This window comes from Pipistrellus hanaki, assembly GCF_964339955.1.
Source record: "Pipistrellus hanaki genome assembly, chromosome: 4".
Classification (NCBI taxonomy): Eukaryota; Metazoa; Chordata; class Mammalia; order Chiroptera; family Vespertilionidae; genus Pipistrellus; species Pipistrellus hanaki.
Window position 1 is genome coordinate 35,951,164 of NC_140506.1, and position 20,084 is coordinate 35,971,247.

Sequence of the window (20,084 nt, forward strand, 5' to 3'; positions counted from 1 at the left end):
TCATTTTCAACCTGACACTAAGTTTCATATATTTTCACTAAGAATGTCATGCACATGAGTTACTGTTTTGGCATTTTGCTTGTGATTTTTTTTCTTTCTTGGGATGTACTGCTGGGGGTATGGAACTCACAGCTGTATTATTGGGGATATATATAGTTTAAGACCTGCAAGAAGTTGTAAAAATATACAAAGAGTTCCTATTTACCCTTCCCTTCAGCTTCCCCCAATAATAATATTTTTCAAAACCTAAGTATATTGTCAAACCAGGAAATTGACATTGGTATAATACTGTTAATTCAAATACAGACCATAATTAAATTTCATCAGGATTTTTTTTTTTTTTTTTTGCATTCCCTCTTTTAGAGGGTGGTTGTAGGCTAAGAAATTTTATCACATATATCAATTTGTATCCCCTCACCACAGTCATGGCCCAGAATCGCCGTTCCATCACCATAAAGAAACTCCCTCATTCTTCCTAACCCTAACCCTAACCCCTGGCAACCACTGACCTGTTCTCTATCTCCTTAATTTATCCATTTTGAGAATTTTATAGAAATGGAATCATATAGTATGTAGCCTTTTGCAATTGGCTTCCCTCTTCCCGATTCAGCATAATGCCCTTGACATCCATCAGTGATTGTGTGTATTAATCATTTGTTCCTGTTTATTGCTGAGCAGTATCTATTGAGCGCAGTGTTTTTGTTTTTTTGTTTTTGTTAGGTTAAGATCAAAGTAAAAAAGATTCAAGTAGCTGGGAGCAAATAAGGTGAGGCCAAGGAGAGGTGGGGAGTGGGGGCGGTGAAGAGGGAAGGGGAGAGGCAGCAGGACAGACTGGACAGACTGGGGTAGAAAGCGAGGACAGAATCAAGATCCAGAGTGAGAGGCCTTGCCTTGTGCCAAGCCCAGCCCAGGAAAGTGATAGCTGCCCTGGAGACATATCTGGCTTAAGCTCACATCTAGAACGGGATGTGGCCAGAAAGAAAGAGTTGTGTGTGTGTGTGTGTGGGGGGGGGGGGGGGGTTGGGGGGGCGACATAAATACCTAATGTCTCCTCCTCCTGTCCCTGACTAACCCCAGGGCCTCAAGCCTGCCATTCCCCAAGTATACTGCTATTGTTTCAGCCCTGTGGTATCTTGTGTTTATATCATGTCCAGAATAGAAATGAAGATATGGTGTAAGGGTTCAACACACTCATGGGTAAGAGTTTTAGGCATGTTTTTTTTAAAGTGAAGGAAATTTCTATCAGTTGACCCAGCACATCATGACGCAGCAGCATTCCACATCCCTGCATTGTGGGCTCTGAGGTGATTTGGCTCCAATTCCAAAGCTTTTTAAAGGCAGGGGAGAGGAAGTAGGAACTGGGCTTCTAGATACCAACTTTATAATTAGAATCAACAACCCCCTACTTGAGCTGTTAAATGTGTTTGCTTAGCCCAGATTCAGCTGTAAAATGGTAGAAGAAATGGGACTTCAACAAATTAAAATAAAAGGCACCTCTGTAGAAGTCACCCTTGGATATTATGGTCAATAAATCCTGCAAATCTCTATGAGCTAACAGACAGCCGCACCAATACATGCTGCCTCGGCAAATGTTCCATTGAGTTATTTTCCCCACACCTTCAAGTGTGGGAGTGCAGCGTGTGTGGGCATGCATGTGTGCTCCTTCTACAAAACGACAAGTTATTTGGATGACAGATTAACAACAGAGCCCTTGTCTCAGCACCACAAACTCCCGTCTCTTCCGCACCATAGGCCCAAATTTTCTGCGGCAGAGCTCTTTTCCCATTTCAGGAGAACCAGTGTTCATGGTCAAGTGTGCTAGTGTAAAGGGTTCTTCTAAGATGGGATGCTTGGGCATGGGGTTTCATGAAACAGAAGGCCCCTTCTCTACTTGATACACCTTGCAGAATTAGATCACTGAAAGAGAACGCTTTGTCAAGTATATGGCTCTCTAACCACTATACTGTACACCTAAAACTAGTACAAAATAATATTGAAAAATAAAAATTTTTAAAAGAATAATGAAAGGAAGTCTCCACTGTTAGTATAAGAAAGTTCTGCATAATTATATAGTGACCCTCCTTTGCAGAATTAAGGCATTTTCACATTGGATCATGCAACTGAATTACATTCTAGTAAGCATGCATTATAAAGTCCAGAGAGCAAAGGTTCCCATCAGATTTTCTCATAAAACATAAAATCATCTATCTTTTCTGAAAATACGTGGGCTCCAGGAGTTGGAGTAGCTCCGCACTGATGTTCCGGGGATGCTCCAGTGGCCAATTTTACCCTGAAAAGAACTCCTTGCTCTGCTCCTTTGCTGCGCTCTGACACTGCCCTGTAGACACCATTGCTTAATTAATTCTTCTGGTGTGACATTAATCTCGAGGAAGTGATTTGGCACTAACGTAGCTGTGGTAAGTAAGCCTCCCTCTATTTTTCACCGTTAATTAATGAACTGTTATTTAAAGTATTGCTGACTTAACTGGGTTCTTGTATCAGGCAGTTGTCCTAACTGGTCATAACAGAAAAACATAACAAAATAAGAGCATAAAATACATTTTAGTGGACGAAGTAGGTGGAGAATGAACAATGGCCCAACAAAACCCCTTGGGGAGAATTCTGAATGTATGTTAAGAATGGGTTAATCCAGGAACATTAGGTAGTTAGTTGATGAAATTTAGGTAGTGATTCCATTTAGAAGCTTGCTGGGCCCCGGAATCACTGTGGCAATATGATGACTGTCACTCCAATTTGCTGGTGTGACCAGATTAGCTCAGATCTCTGTGACTAGAGCACTGTACTAAGCATCCAAACTTGACATAATGTTCAGAGGAAATGTCTTAGTTGTGGCTGGACACTGTGGCAGGGTGGTGAAAAACTCGGAATTAGGGGTATTACAGATATATTTTATCCCAGGCTTGTCAGTTAGAATTTTGTTCCTGAAGCTGAGAGAGCTACTGGGTCAAAGAAGATAGAACAAAAGTGGTAAGTCCCTCAGTAGCACCAGGGGAATGCATCAACTACATCAAACCATTACCCGATTAACAAAGGTTTGGGTAAATCCTGTGCCTACTGCAGGTTGGTGATAATAATTAATGTTTTAAGCTGGTTCCTTTACTCGGAACCAATTAATGAAGCTGCCAGGCACTGCTGATGTTTCTTGGAAACCAGTCCCAGCAATAGCACATGAATTTGCCTATAAAACTGCTGGTGGAAGAGTGATATTGATTTGTGGAGACATACTGTGGTTTGTAAGAAAGAAGCAGTTTTCTAAAAGGTCAGAGATGCTTCTGTAGGGCTGGTGGCAGCTGTTAGAATCTCACAGTTCTCCAGAGAAGCTGGAGGGAGGGGGAGGAGGGAGTAGGGTGGTGTGGGGGCAGGAGATGTACACGAGAAAACACATGGAAGAGAAAAACGATCCCAATGAAGAGATAATTTCCCTCTCCAACCACACTGACCTCATTTTGAAGTCTCTGAAGTTTCCATTTTATTCTCCTCAGATTAAGAGTTCTTCCTAACTGGCAAAATGAGGGGGAGTCTTTGGCTCCCCCTAGAGTCTAGAGTTTGCCAACAACAGTTAATGAACATAAAACAAATTGTCGCCTCTCTCACTCTTTGTTATAAAACAAAAGGAAATTTGACCATGACTAGATTTTACTCACATGGCCTAGGGATGACATGCATAATTCAATTAAAAAGAGAATTTACTCTTTAAAGTAGGAGAATATATATACAGTATATTATATAGTTTTAATAAGAAAAATTGACAATAAAATTGTGAATGTTTACACACTAGTGACAATTGTAATTGTTGAATTGCAGAAAACAAATTTAGTCTAAGAAGGGTTAAATAGTGCTAAGTTTTCCCTGTATTCCAGAAAACTTCCTTTGTGAGACTTGATTTGCTGATGGGATTCTCTTAACCCTGATCCTGAGTGTGCTTAACTTTAGGAAAATTACCTATATTAGTCTTTTAAGTTGCTAAACAACTTAGACAGATCTAGAAACCTATATACAACTCATTAATTCTAAAAAACTTTTGAAATGAAAACTAACCATACAACCTGGAAGTTTAATGAATAAGATTCTCTTTGGGAAAGTCAGCATGTGGGCCACTGAGAGAGACAGGGTTGAAATCCTATATAATAAAAGCCTAATATGCTTAAGTGTCCGATCGTTCATTCGACTATTTGAACAGTCGCTATGATACACACTGACTACCAAGGGACAGAGGCTTCGACTGGTAGGTTAGCTTGCTACTGGGGTCCAGCCTATGGGGACTGGGTGATATCGGCCAGACACACCCTAGAGCCCCCCAGTGGTCCTTCCCTGGTCCCTATCGTGCACTAGTGGGGTCCCTCGGTCTGGCCTGTAGGAATCAGGCCAAAACCAGCTCTCCAACATCCCCCAAGGGGTCCTGGATTGCAAGAGGGTACAGGCCAGGCCGAGGGACCTGACCAGTGCATGAATCCGTGCACCAGGCTTCTGTCTATAATAAAGGCAATAGTCACCCCTGTCAGATTTGTCCCACAGCACCCCTGCATCTCTGTCAGTATCTCTCCATTGAGATGGGGTAAGTTGAGGTACTAGGTGGGCTGGTGGTGGTGTAAATGAGAACTGAATGTGACACAAAGCCCTCTGATCCCTCCCTCTGCTTATCTGCACACACAGCTATGAGTCAAAGTTCAGTACATTTAATGTAATGTGTACTGTGAGATTTCAACGATCACTGATTTACCCCATTGTGGAGACCCAAGATGGGAAAATGGAAGGCTCTTGGAGGATCTCAGCTCAGGGGAGGCAGTTGTGCAGAGAAAACCATGATAGTGAATCTGCTCCCCAGTTTTCAAGAAGAGCTGTGATTCTGCCTCGTCTGCCTCGTCTGCCTCCAAGCTTTATTCATCAGCCACATTGCATTTGGCATGCTCCAGAGCACATGGAATTTACGTCCTCATGCTCTTCCCTGTAGGAGCTAATGAATACTTCCATTGGGAGAGAATATGCTCTCTCTACATATTTCTTCTCCTTGCAGTCATGCTCAGGTTTCCCATCTTAAAACCAATCACCCACCACCACTTCTACCCATAAAACAACCCTTGCTTCAATCCTGGCCCCATTTACTTAAATCCTCTCCTTCCACTATGTTTAAAACCCACCGATAAAAGCAAAATAAAAACAGATAATGACTTGACAGTATTCCCCCACTCACTGTTTAGTTTATGACTGGAATTAAGGGGGAGGGAGGCTTAGAAGATACGTTTATTATGTTCTTTTTTTGAAATGATATCCAGTAGGAAAGAAATATTAACAATTAAACCATGTTGATCTTTCTTAAAACTGAAAGTGAAGAAATCTATGTGATTCTTAATACTGTGTTTCTTATAGTCTGGGTACCCCAATGAATGAAATGTTTTTAAAAATGTCTTAGGAATATGCTTTTCCAGATATGTCTCATTGTGTAACAAACCACTTGGCGATTTTAAACAATACCCATTTCATAATATATCTCATTTTGTGGGTGGGAAATTTGGACAATTTTGGCTGGGTGAGCCTCCTTTATGGTGCCATCGGAGGTCACTCAGTGGTGTCTAGCTGATAGATAGGCTGCTCTGGAAGGTAGGAGTGTGACACTTCGGCAGGGATTGCAGAAAGGCTGGGCTTGGCTTGGAGTATTGAGGATGGAGCCTACCTGTGACCCCGCCAACATGGCATTTGCAGGGTAGTCAGAATTCTTAGGTGGTGGCTTAAGGAAGAACAAGTGTTCTATTGGGAAAGATGAAGCTGCATGGCCTTTTATGGCCCAGTCTTGGAAGTCACCTAGCATCTCTTCTGTCACAATCTACTCGTCAAGCAGTTACCCAGAAAGGAGAGGAAACAGACCCACATCTGGATGTGGGGGAGGAGAGTCATGTAGAACAATCATCATTCATGCACACAGGAGACATCTCTCATTCCTTACTCATTTTATAATATGAGCCATGGTTTAGGAAACTTCTTTCCTTAGCCTTTTTTTTCAGAATGCAGTATTTCCAAAATATTAGTGTTTTATACTAGTGGCTCTCAGTCTTCTAGGTTTTCAAGACCAATTTAAAAAAAAAATTAGGAGGATTGACAGAGGGAAGCCAACTTTTTATTTTACTAAGGAGCTTCATTTAAAAATAATGTCAATGACCCACACTATTCTTTATATCACCATCATTTCATAAAACAAAAGGCATGTTCACATCAAGAAATAGGAAGGACATATCCTTAGAATAAAGGACCTTCTTTCAAGTTGAATAACCTTATTTTTATGAAAAAGACATATTATTTTCCGTGTGTGTGTGTGTGTGTGTGTGTGTTGTTTCATTTCACTATACTCTCGTGGAAGCTTTCTTATGGAGCCTATTCTGAAGATGTACATTTGGGAATCACTTTTCTAGCCCAAAGGTCTAAAATATGCCACTTATCGGACTTTTGGGGGACACTCAAGATTTTGTGGTAAAATTTTCAGATTTCTATTAGTTGCATAGTTATATGTGAGAGGGACTAAGGTTTTAGTTAAACCTATTATGTCAATTCAAATTAAATTAGCTAGGTTTTACTGATTATTTAAAACTAGAGGCCCAGTGCATGAAAATTCATGCACTGGAAGAGGGGGGTCCCTCAGCCCAGCCTGCCCCCTCTCACAGTTTGGAGTCCTCCTGGGCAGGAGGCAACCTGGCAATCAAGGGAAGGTGACGTCCCCATCACACCTCTACTGCTGCCACAGCTGTCAGCACAAGCCTCGGCTGGTCCTGGTTACCTGAGCCTCAGGCCAGTCTGGGCGGCTGGGCAGCCACCATCTGAGGCTTGCCTGCACCTTGGGCCGGCTGGGGGCACTGAGGGGACTGGGAGACTCAGGAAGCAGGCACCCCAGAGGGGCTGAGAGACGGCACCAACATCTTTGAGGGCATGGCAGTCAATTAGCATATTCCCTCCTTATTGGGTTGCCGCCAACTTTGCAATGGTATGCAGGTCAATTAGCATATCCCCTCTTTATTAGATAGGATATGCCTATAATATAGCTTATTATTCTATTATATAGAATAATGTAGTCTCATGGAATTTCCTAGTAAGATGTCATAAAACTTAGTTCCTATAGGGGTCAAAGTACCAATAGGTTGTAGATATAAGACTGACAAATAATACAAGTCAGAATGTGGGTGAGAATATGTAAAAGGTACTCATGAAAGCTAGAGCAGTCTAGGGTGTTGTCACAAAGAATGTGAAAGTGAAATTCAAGTGGATGAAAGGTTAGAGAAAGATGCTTCCGGAAAGGTTACCTGGATAAGGGTTCAAAGATAAGAATGGCTATAGTATGTTTAAGGAACATCCAGAGATTTTTGGGTGGGTTGAATTTTATCATCCTTTGTTTGGAGGAGAAAGCAGAATAGACTCAACATTCTTGGTTTTGTTTTTGAGCTGTAATATAATAATTGATTGAAATTCCTACTTGTTTCTTATTCTCAATGCGATTCCTTTGCCTTCCTAATGTGAGAAGCAGATGGCTAACTGCTCATGCTAGACACAAATCAATTATAATCATAATAGAAGTAATCAGCCGCTAAATAACAGCTTCAGTACTGTGAGCCAACCCCTGAATATGGCGCAACCGCTGAAACACCGACGTGTCCTCTGACCGTTTAGGACTGAGGAGCCCTTGTGTGATGCTTCATCACTAATGACAACCTACATCCTGGGTCAGGAAGTGCTGCCCTGAATTCACCCCAGCTTCCCCGGCAGCAGGGGCTTAGGACCAACGTCCCTTATCCCGAGGCTGAGCTCCGTCTGTACTCACTCAGGCTCTGGGCTGGCAGCTTAAGTATCTGCCTACTCAGGGAGACACAGGGTCTGTTGGAGCTGCAGAAACGGACGGCCAGTCTTCCCTGGAGACGTTTACAGTACCTGTTATAATCAAATCTGTTTCTTATTGTGGTATTGGCCACCTACACTTGGAAATTCAGCAGCAACAACAAAAAAACATACACATAGCTTTCCAAGAAAGGGGCCTTGGACGACGTGTGTCATCCCCTCCCAGTCAGTACTGACCAAGCACACTGTGATCTTTGCGTCCCCCTGCAGACCTGTTTGCCTGCCACACCGTCACATCCTCCGTGTCTGAAATGGCCCGAGTGAAGCTGTGGGAGCCCTCCTCGCCAGACCTCTCTGCTGCATAGAATATCAACAGATAGAATGTGGACATTGTCCAAAGATTATTTTCTTACTCTGTTCCTCTCAAATGCCGCTTGCATTTAGATTTGTGTGCTTTATTTGCTCACTGTGCTGATAGAAAAGAAAGTTCTCTGAAAACACACACACACCTTGCATTACTTGCAGGTGCACTTAAGCTTAAGGAGATTAGCACATTTCTCCTAAGCCTGTTTTTCATTCTTTTCTGGAAGCAAGACCCATGGTGACACTGGGCTTCCGAAATAGCTCGCTCCTCCGGCCGTAGCAGCCTTTGCTGTGCTCTCTTGGACCTGTGGCGCTGGTTTCAGGGCAGCCAATAGCTGAACAAACATCACATCAATAGCTGATGTTTTCCTCTGTGTTCTCTGCTCACTGTGTTTGTTCCGGTGTCTTTTCCCACCTGAAACCTCGTGCCCCTTTGCGCCTGTGAATGGCAGTTGTACTTGGCTACACACCCTGCCTCCATTTCCTCACGGACACTCTGCTTTAGTCTCCTCTCTCTGCTTGCCACAGCTACTGCACTGAGATTGCCCCTTCAGCCGCCACTGGTGACCCCTTCCAAGACAAGCCAAAGGCCTTTCCTCAGTTTTCGCATCTGGGCCTGGCTGGCAGCCTTTCCAGTTCCCCCTCTATCCAGGCCTTCTTCTCATCTCCTTCCACACTTCTTATCTCTGACTTCTTCTCTCCTCTCCCTCCATGTGGCTGTTCCTCAAGGGCTGATCCCTGGGTCTCTGTCTCCTTCCCTTCTTCCTTGCAGAGAAATTCCATATTTTACACAGCTCTGAACTGCCTGCTGGCCTGCCCCCTCCTGAGCACATTTCTTCTCTTGGGCACAGTAGCCTCAGAGCTAACGGTTTACTGCCTCAGACACGCCCGCTCTCCTGTTCTTCCTCACACCCCTGCCCCAGCGCTGCTACAGGCACACTTTGCTCACACAGGGTTTGCAGATCCAGCCTGCAGCTCAGGCAGCCCTGCTCGCTGTGTGAGTGCTTTCCTGGAGCACAGCTGTGTGGCCAGCCTGCGTGGTCTGCAGCTGCCTTCCTGCTGCAGCGCAGGAACTGATATGTGATACCCAGGCTCACTACCAAGTGACTTGCTCTAATGCTCTTGACTCCTAAGACTTTCTTTATTGCTTTAAACACCAAGTGAGCTGTAATTGCCCTTGGTTCTGCAGAGCCATACACACAAAACATTCCTTAACATCTCTTTCCCTATCCAGTGGACACGCGCTTTGCTAGCCATTTGAGGAAACATTAGTGAATACATTGCACTTTCTTATTAGGATTCCCCTTTTCTGCAGATGGCTCACGGGACCCAGGGAAGATGTCCCTGGACCGTTACAGGCTGTGTAGCACCCGGGGGACTTAGGTCACAGTAGTAATATCACTCGCTATGACGTTACCTGCCTATATACGCAGCTTCCTCAGGCAGCCTGGACCAAATAACGTAAATGTCAGACTTTCCAAAGGTAACAGTCAGAGAGGTGCTGTGAACTGCATCTGATATTTACAGTTCTTTCCAGCAAAGGTGAGCTGACTTTTATTGCAAATGTTCTCCATTGCAAATTAGAAAGGGCTTTTTTTTTTTCTTCATTTGTACATATGCCTTTGATATTATTACTTTCTTTTATTATTTTTTTTTTTTTTGGAAAGTCCATAAGTGTATTAGAACACATAATGGCCCTTAACTTTGACTATTAAAAATAATAATTGGAAAAAGTTAAGGCCTTAGTTTTTGGAGAAGCCTAAATAGTTTATTTAAATAGTTGCAAGCCTGGCTGGTGTGGCTCGGTGGTTGAACATCCATCTATGAACCAGGAGGTCACAGTTGGATTCTAGTCAGAGCACAGGCCAGGGCTGCAGGCTCCATGCCTAACAGGGGGCATGCAGGAGGCAGCTGACCAGTGATTCCCTCTCATCATCAATGTTTCTATCTCTCTCTCCCTCTCCTGTCCTCTCTGAAATCAACAAAAATATATTTAAAATAAAATCAAATAAGTAATTTCAAGTGTCAAAGACAATCAAGTGTTTGAGATTTGAAAAACTGGTTTACTGTTCCAGGGCTGTTTCAGATGGTTTCTTTTCAGAAGCTGAGCTGAGGGAGTAATTTCACTTTCTGCATTTTTCCAGAGCCCACTCCTTTCTTCCTGTTGTCTCTTTTTATCACCCCTTTTCTCCTTTTTAATATTAGTTCCTTTAATATGTTTCACTCAATGTTTTATGCCATTTAATCCCTCAAATATCCTGTGCAGTAGGTGTTATACAGAGAAAACGGAGGTACAAAGAAATAAAGTAATTTAATCAGGATCAAGCAGCTAGTAAGTGATAGAGTAAGAATTCATATCTAAGCCATGTGTTTCAAGAGCCTGGGCTCTTAACTATTTGCTCCCTGACCCCGAAGTTCAGAGTGGTCATTAGTGGAATGAGGATGAAGGATATTGCATTCGGTTAAAACACAAAAGCAACAACAACAAACAGTTTTCCTCCTTTTCCTACCCCAATCCCTATGCTTCAGTAATGGGTCCACTTCTTAACACACTCAGTGGAAAAATCCAACAGAGTAAGTACTGAACTTGAGATTTCATGTTATCATTTCTAAAAATTCAAGCACAGAATTTGAAGCCAGTAATGATGAGAAATAGCAAGTTGTAGATAAAGAGGAAGACAGTGCATCCTTCTCTGCATTGAGTGGGTGCAGGGTAGCAGTGAAGCATCCATCTTATATAAAACTTTTGTTTGAAATTTTAACCCTGCTATTTGACTTCTGTAAATGCTTGCTTGCTTAAATAATAAGGAAAATAAGACTACTCCCACTTCAGAGAGGCCACTATACCTTCACCAGATGAAATTATCAGTGTGGCGCCAGGCCAGGCCTTTGGTTGAGGTCTCAAGGCCCCAGCACACAGGGGCTCTTTAAGAACTTGCAAAGGGGGCCGGAAACATCCCATATTTGGGAGACGAAGAAGGTAGAAACATATAAGTAGGGAAAATTCCTCCATGTTGGGGCCCAGAATTTGAGAGGCATTTTCCTCTGGACCCGCACCTAATAAATGTAACTCCATCTCTCTGAGTATTGCTTGGTTTTTCTCCGGTTTTCTGTAACAGTAGGGGATGGACAGACTGCAGTGGGGCCTTGCCAAGGGATGGCCACGCTCATAGCCAACCATTCTGAGGGCCCAGGAGCAGAGACCAGAGGGCAGCAGCTGTGAAACCATCCACATTAGTGGGTGGGTAGGTAGGTGAGGAGGATCCATAAGAGACCAGCAAGGGAGAGAGGTTCTCCCCACCTCAACCTACACTCTGTCCCCCCGGACAGAAGAGAAAGCCTGGGCCAGCTTTGCAGGGCTGACCAACCCCATTATCTAGAAACCCATCTAATTTAAGTCTGGACTGGTAATTGGTCAGTTAATGGGAAAATTGGTAAAAGGAAGAAAAGATGCAAGATATACAAATGTACTTAAACAATGAATGATACATTCATATGAGCATCTTTGGATGCAGAAGCAAAGACTTTCCTTTGAGTAGGAATCTTCAGCCCTGGCTGGTTTGGCTCAGTGGATAGAGCGTCGGCCTGGGCACTGAAGGGTCCCAGGTTTGATTCTGGTCAAGGGCACATGGTGGGGTTGCAGGCTCTATCCCCAGTAAGGGGTGTGCAGGAGGCAGCCAATGAATGATTTTCTCTCATCATTGATGTTTCAATCTCTCTCTCTCCCTCTCCCTTTCTCTCTGAAATCAATAAAAATATATTTTTTTAAATTTTTAACCTAAGAATTCTCTTATAAAAGGTTTGTGTGATCATCACAATAAAGATTATCATTGAATTCACAATACCACCACAGAATATTTTTTTTCATCAAAAATCACTTTGTAAATAAATGATGCATGAATTATAGAGTAATGCATTAGCCAAAGGTAACTGAAATACTTAAGGCACTTTTAAAAAATGTATTGGCTAAAAATTACTATGAGGAAAACACTGTAGACCTTAAAATTGTTCTGTTTAGTTGAAAGGTGGTTTAAAACGATGTTGCAAGGAAAGATGTGGCCCCTGAGGGATTGTCAGAAAGAATCAAAAGCAGCTTTAGCAAGGAGACAGATATGGAAATGTGATATTTGTCAGGGGAAATGAGGCTAGATTAAATAAAATGGAATCAGCCCCCCATGCTAGAAAATGCCTTAATGGAAAATCATGCTGGAGGCCTCCTATGTCTTCAGAAAGACGGAGAGCTGAGCTGGCCAGGAATGGCCGGAAGCCCGGCTGTGGTGGAGGGAGCAGCGGGAGCCTCAGGTCCTGCTTGTTTCTCAGGTCAGGTTCAGCCTCCTGAAAGCCCCGCTGAATTAAGATCTTCCTTAGATTCCTGAGAGGCTCCTGGATCGCAGTCTGGCCTCTCTCACCATGGAGGTCTGCCTCTGGTCCTGAGGAAGACAGGCCCTAGGAGGGCCCGAAGTTCCCGCTTGTCCTTTAGAAACCTCCAGCTTGTGTGGGGAGATCTGGCTTGTTCTGTGTCTTCGGAATTCCAATATTCCATGGCCTGCATCTTCTCCTCTCAAACATGTATTACATGAATACAAACTTAAAGTAAATAAAAAGAATTGGTGTTTCACTAGAAAGCGCAATAGTCTAAAAGAGCCGGCAAGGGAGCACCTGGATCGTGTGAGGATCTTGTTCTAATGCACAGTCTGTGCCTGTAGGTCCCAGTGGAGCCCTGCAGGCTGTTTTCCGAGTGAGTTCCCCCATGGAGCTCCGGCTGTTGGCCCAGGGCTTAAAGTCTGACCTCATTTTAAATACTGACTTCTCACGGCCTCAGTTTCCTGCCTGTAAAATAAGGGACTTTGAACTAAATACCCTCTAATTCTGACCACCAGCAGCAGGAGCATGAGGAGAGAACTGACAAGGCGGTTCCATGTTGAGAGCAGGTGTCTGCTCTGAGTTTCAGGGACTCCCCATTCAGCACGGTGAAAGCAACGTGGACATGGGAAAACAAGGCAGGAAATACATATAGTTTTTGTGCGGATGGTTCCAGGGTTTCCAGTTTTAGTCACATGGTGCCTTTGCTAACATTGAAAATGTCTGGCCTTAATTAGATCATAGGATCAACAAATAACCTCTTAATGGTTTCATTTGTTTTAAATAAGCTACTATGATGTAGGCTTAATTCTCTCCATGGCATGCCCAATGGAACAGTCTAATTACCTGGGAACAACCCAATGTAGGCACACAGGTTATTGCCTTAGAATCTGAAATCCTTTTTAACCAAAGTAGAAGTGAAGATACAGCTTAATACTTAGTACTACTTCCCCCACCCCCCACCCCTACCCCCCTAAATCTCTCACTGGTGGAGGAATTTAATTCCATCTCAAAATCTTTCTTATCCTTCAGGATTCTCTCAGATGTTCCCTCCTCAGTGAAACTTTCCCAGAGACCACAATCAAAATCAGTAGCCACCTCCTATCCCTCGGGTCCCAGTTACGCCCCAATCAAACCACACACCTCACGGTTGGGCTCATTCAACTATGTGCCTATTGTCTCCCTCACTGACTTAATGAGCCCTTTATGCCATTTTTAAATATATATATTTTATTGATTTTTTACAGAAAGGAAGGGGGAGGGATAGGGAGTTAGAAACATCGATGAGAGAGAACATCAGCATACTCCCTATTGGATATGTGCCCACAACCAAGGTACATGCCTTTGACCAGAATCGAACCTGAGACCATTGAGTCTGCAGGCTGACGCTCTATCCACTGAGCCAAACCAGTTAGGGCCCTTTACGCCATCTTGATGGTATAGAGACTTGGAGCCCAGGTACCTGAGTGAACTCTTCAGCACTGTTCTATCTTGGTCATCTGTCCTCAGGAGGCCATGGAAAGTTCTGGCCCGATGCCCCTCTCTGGAGTGGCCATGATCAGATGGGGTTGTCGGAGGGTTGTGTGAAATGATGGGTGTGACACTAATTCCTCTCCTGAGTAGATGTGTGATGAATATTTGCTATGTTTTGCCTTCTCTAAGGTCAGGGAGCATGACTTATAATCCTTACATTCTCCCACTTCAGGAAATGTCATGTAGAGTGGGTGCTTAACACATTCTTTAAAGTTGAATTTAATATCCTGTCATTTAAGGAGATGGAGTGTATTTATTTTAGGCATAGTAATAATATGAGATGCAAGCAGAACTGTTTGGTTTTTCTCCTAATAGCTGGTAGTGATTGCATTTCTGCAATATATGAAGTGTATTTTGAAGTAGTTATTAAATTTCTGACAGAGATTTATTTCTGGTTTGCTTAGTTGAGAAATCCTGAACACAAGTGGTGGGGAGGGGAAACAACACTATACAGGAAAAAAAATGGTATTAACAGGCAGTTCTTACAGGATATCCATTTTTTTATATTTATATGTATAAAACTTCTGGAAGAGTTCATTTTATATATTTCTATAAGGTTTGAATTTTTGGCCACGTAGGCATATTTGTTTGTTTAAATATATGTTAATAGGAGTATCTGGGAGAATTGAAGGATGGGCCATATTAATTCTACTCTTTTATATATTAAAACCCCTAATACATTTTAAAGTTTAATTTTAAATGGCTTAAGTACCAAGTGTTAATGAGAAACGAGGGTTTTCTGCCCCTACCAAGTCCCCATCACAGAAGTCCGGGGTGAGCTCAGCCTTGACTACCTCTGAGCTTTCAGAAGCTCCTGGGATGGGCTGTATCCTCACACTACCGCTGGGTGGGGGAGAGCTAGCACCTCGTTATGAGCCTTAACGTATTGGAATCATCGCTTCATAAAGCCATGCTCTGGCTTAGTGAATACGAGGTGAAGCGACTGCCTGGAATGAGGGGGATGACAGGATGTGGAGGCCAGTCCGGCAGGAGTATCTTCCTCCCAGACCCAAAAAGCAGGGGAGTTGCCCTCCTTGGACCAACGCATAGAAGCCAATACTTTTTACCAACAGATTGGATTTTCATTTTTCCTCTGGCACCACTGAGCTGTTTTCAGCATTGACCCCTGACTCCCACCAGGGTTGGGAATGTGCCCCTTTGAAGTGTCTTAGAAGGCGTAGTGCACCCCTTGTCCTGGGTGAGGGTAGAATGAAGCAGCATTTCCCCTAGCTCCTGTCAATCATTTTCTGTTACCCCTTACTTAGCTAACTCTCCAGGTGAAGCCCAGGGAGAAGGCACCTCACTCATGTTGAGGTACTGCTTTCAAGTCTAGGTGGTACCACCCACCACACAGGGGCCTGGACAAACTGGGATGTTTTCACAGGAGGCCAGCCAGGGTGTTGGAGGAATCAGGATCACACTGTACAGTGAACTGCCTGCCTACGGACGGGAATGTAGACACCACTCACTTTCCTGTGGTCAAGATCATTAACTTCTCTGTACCCCAGGCTCCTCCCCAGTGAAGTGGGCTTCCACAGTATTAACCTCCAAGTGTCATCATGAGAGTAAAGGAGTTCCTTCACATAAGCACTTAGAACTGGTGACGGTTCAGCAAGTGCTAGTGATGGTTGCTCATGTTCTTGTTCCTGGGGCTGGAGCTCAAGAAAGACTCGCAAGTGCTCAGATCGCAGCAACCACTCCTGACCTGTGGGAGCTCACATTCCGATTCGTAGGCATTTTTAAAGACACAGACGTTATTATGAACAAGCTTAGCTACTGATTATTCTTCTGAGAATAAACAGAAGAGCAAACTTGATCCTCTTATAAACAAGAGCTTTTGCATATGCATTTCCCTGGATCTGTCTGCTCTTGGAATTCCTTTACTTTGTGCTGATACATTTCCTTTGCATTGTCTCCTGGACATGCATTGGGGCCCATGGTATGTGTAGTCTCTTTATTGAAAAGGGTGATCTGTGTATGGTCAGCCCCATAGCTCAGAGACCAATATGCCATCCCACCAGACGAGGCTGACCAGCCACCCTCGTCTAAATGAAAGCAGCTTTGTTTCCTGCAGTTGCTCCAGCACTGGCCGTTCACTGTAGCTGTCTGTACTTGGCCATCTGCAAAGCAGCATCCACATGTCGTTGATGTGAGGGTCACCAGGCTGTCAGGTGCTCTCTTTCTGGGTCTTACCTTGATGCATTAACAGTGTGGTAAGCAACTGAATTCAGGACGAATGTCTAAGTAGGCTATTTCCCCAATGAATCCAAAGTAATACATCAGCCAATGGTTTGCTTGTATGTGTGTTTAAGCTCACTACTTAGATGCTGCTGAGTATCTTGAATGTGCCTTTGAAAAGGGGCTGTTCAAATGGTGCTTTGGTGAAGCAAGGGAAAAGGCAGAAATAAATGAAAGGTGTGTTCGCAGCTTTTTAAACACCGCATTCAGATATAATGAACTTTCATGGTTAACTATGCCATTTCCCCTGGACACTGCACACCCTTTTGGAAACCTCCCTGAAGTAACATGTGCCACACCTAACGTCATTTAATCCTGAGGAAGAATCTGGTCAGGGCTTACGGGGCCTGGTCTTTAGAAGAAGCAAGTGAATTAGAAAATTCAAGTGTATACTCACCCTAACGCAAAAGGGACATCTATCTAGCTCTTGACTTTTTATTTGCTGTCTTCATGGAAGCGAAGCCAACTGTGATGAGTTGCACAATTTCCAAAGTGTTAACAGAGATTTCCCTTCTCCCTACACTCCAAGAAGAAGTTTTCTCTTATGCACAGAGTGTGAGACAATTTCAGATTAAATCTTGTACTTTCTGAACTCACCTTCCCCAGCTTTTTTTTTCTTCCCAAGGAAGAGCCAGGGATTTCAGAGGGGACCAGGGAGAAAGCACCCATGGAATCTTCTAAAGGGTTCCTAAGGGTCAGACCTTGGCCCAGGTCATGTGCTACAGGCAAAGACTGGGAACCCACTCTGATGGGAGCCCCTGACTCGGTCCCTCATCGTGGCCTTGTTACGGAGGTAAGTCAGGCATTCAGACCAAAAGTGATGTAACTGTGAGTCAGATTCTAGACTTGTTCTGTATGGAGATTCAGGCCTGCCCGCTTTGTACCATCCCCATGAGACTAGTGAGAATGTGACTGTTCTCTTTTTGCCCTTGCCATTGCTCATGGAAGCCAAAGGTAGCCCACAGAGCTTACTTCCCAACCTGAAGGCTGATTTGTGAGTTCTAAAGGTTGTATTTTTAAAGGAAACTTTTGCCATGGAAAATGCTGGAATGTATTTTGCTCCTTGTTCATTTGCTGTTACATGTGCCATTTACTCTCAAGCGCTGACGTGTTTCTTTGTTTTCTGTGTGTTGCAGGCAGCATAGTCTACCTCGGGATGATGGTGGGGGCGTTCTTCTGGGGAGGACTGGCAGACAAGGTGGGAAGGAAGCAGTCTCTTCTGATTTGCATGTCCGTCAACGGAACCTTTGCCTTCCTTTCCTCGTTTGTCCAAGGCTATGGCTTCTTTCTCTTCTGTCGCTTACTTTCCGGATTCGGGTAAGGTTTTCTCCTTCATATTTTATAGTAAAGTGTTTATTCTCCATAATTATACGTGTTCTCTACTCTAGAGGACCTCATTACCAAGAAATTATCCCTTAACACATCTCCTTCCCTATCTTCATGTCAGCCTTATGGGCCATAATGCTGGTTCTTAGAAATACAATTACCAGCATTTACATCCAGAAGAGAAGGGAACACATGTCTGTGTTCTCATGGCTGATTCTGTTAGTATTTTACTTCTAGGAAATGGGTAAATGGAAAGCTGTTTCCATGGCAGAGCACATTCATAAATGTATTTTTTTTCCTGAAAAATTAATTCAAGCAAGAAATAGCTCTGGCCATATATTATGGATAATTAAATATTTGAAGCATTCAGGCACTCTCTTAAATCCAGGGTGAGAGTGTTTCCAGTAAATGTTGTTTTATTGATCTATGATAACAGCATATTTAAGTAGGTGGGAAGCCTGCTTCCTGAGATGGAATAGGTTGCGTGTGTTTGCTTTTTTTTTTAAGTTCTTGACTTTGTGTTGAACTAATGGAAGTTGTGCTGCTAGCCAAGTGCAATGGCATAGTATAGCCAATGGTGTAGTCATTTTCGTTAAAGAGCTTGAAGCACTTACTACTACTAAGTCATTCCAAGCTTAGGAACCCAGAAGCTCAATAAGGAGAGTCCAAGGAACTCTGCTTGGATAAGGGGCGGGGGGGGGGGGAGGGGGGGGAGTAGAAAAATAAAAATTTCTGACTGGTGCTTGAGCACTTTATTTTCATTAGAGACATTCTTTCTAAAATACATAGCATAAGATGAATCTATAGGAATCATATAAAATAAATAAATGGAGAAAGGGAAGGAGACAGTGCTAAATTATGAATTTGAGAAGCATATCAATTGTGGTTGTTGATGATAAATGTACCCAGAGAGCAAAGCACAGTTTTTCGAGAAGAGAAGGTCAGAGAACTACAACATGCATTTTCATTAATTACATAGAGTAGTATTTTAAAATCAGCTAAAATTAGTAGGAATATAAAGCATCAGAGAGAAAGTGCGTAAGTGGGTTACTTCAAGAGCACAAAGAGTTCCTCGTACAGACTAATGGGTCACTTTTATAGCTCATTCAAAACAATTTTAAAATTTTTATATGACTTCTCCTACAAGATATGTAGACATACTGAGATTGGTGTATTATACACAAATTTTTCTAAACTTCTTTTTTTAATCTCTTTACAGCCCCTCACATACTATACTCTGCACACAATGGGCACTTTGCAAATATGAGAATCAATTGCACAAATTTCAGGAAATTTCATCAGAGTCAATACATTTCAATACACCATTCGAGTAAGCCTAAAGGGTTGGAGAGTTTGGGAAAGTATAAAAATATTTTCTCCTTGGAAAATAAATGATCAGAATCAAGAATTTGCTTTGAAATGGTGGAGGAAAGGAGCTTTTCCTCAGCCTTTGATGTTCAAAGCTCTGTGTGAGGCTGGCTTGCATACACCACTGATGTGTGTTGGCTCATGAATCCAAGGGCTGCAGTATTCCTAATTCTGAGTAGCATGAGATACCCAAGGAAGAACAGGTGTTATTTGCAGCTAACTTATAAAGGACCTTCTCAAAATCCTTGGGCTAAGACATTCTTGTCGCCGGAAAAGGCCAAGGTTTTCCTCTGCTTTCTATTACCTACGTAATACCATTAGCTATCTGGAGAAGGCTGATAGCCTGAGTTCTTAATTTTCCAGTCCTTTCCATTTGCAGTCTTATCCAGGAAATTCCAACCACGTCCACAGACTCAAAAGTACCTGACTGTGGCCAAATTACTATGGCAATGGTAATTGCCAATCTGCTGTGATATGATCAGCCCAGTTGGCTGCAGGGAAGAAGGCCATTATGGTGGCTGCAAAATACTCAAAGTGAATGGACTGTCCAGAAGCTGATCCCAGGGCAGTACAGAGCAGAGACTACTTGGGTATATTCATGACATCATCTTCTCTGCTGCAGATAAATCATCCTTCAGCAGCAGGATGACCTCTAAACAACGTAATTCAGCTGGCAAGGCACAGACAGTGTACTGCTAACTCAGCAAGCTTTCTAAATGGTGATGCCAGAGGCAAGTGCAGCGTACCTCCGCGAAGTTGGCACAGGACTAGAAGTCCAGAGGCCCAGGCCCATCCACCTGCCCTTTACTGCGGGAAAGTCACTCAGGTTCTCCAGTGTGATTCGTCTTTTGAAAAGCTAGTAGGAGGATCAAGGGAGATAGTGTTAAAAGTACACGGAAGAGGAGGAAGTGTGGGATAATGTTTAGGAACAGTCCTCTATGGTTTGGCAGTTACTGTTCTCTCTTTGTTCTTCATCCCATTCCTCCAGCTAAGCTGTCTGTGCTCATTGCCTCCGAATGATAGCAGAGGGAGAGTAAAAAAAAGAGGCCTCTTTCTGG

At 43.3% G+C, this 20,084-nt stretch overlaps 2 protein-coding genes across 2 annotated transcripts in view; one reads left to right on the forward strand and one right to left on the reverse strand.

Annotated features, from left to right (window-relative positions):
- The window catches only part of F2RL2 (coagulation factor II thrombin receptor like 2), a 505,949-nt gene that overhangs the window by 191,563 nt on the left and 294,302 nt on the right, over positions 1-20,084 (reverse strand). The gene's annotated exons all lie outside the window — the stretch shown is intronic.
- The window catches only part of SV2C (synaptic vesicle glycoprotein 2C), a 136,837-nt gene that overhangs the window by 44,061 nt on the left and 72,692 nt on the right, over positions 1-20,084 (forward strand). Inside the window, exon 3 of the mRNA XM_084881270.1 lies at positions 17,469-17,649. Within this exon, the coding sequence (XP_084737396.1) occupies positions 17,469-17,649 (181 nt within the window). The remainder of the gene's footprint in view (positions 1-17,468; positions 17,650-20,084) is intronic.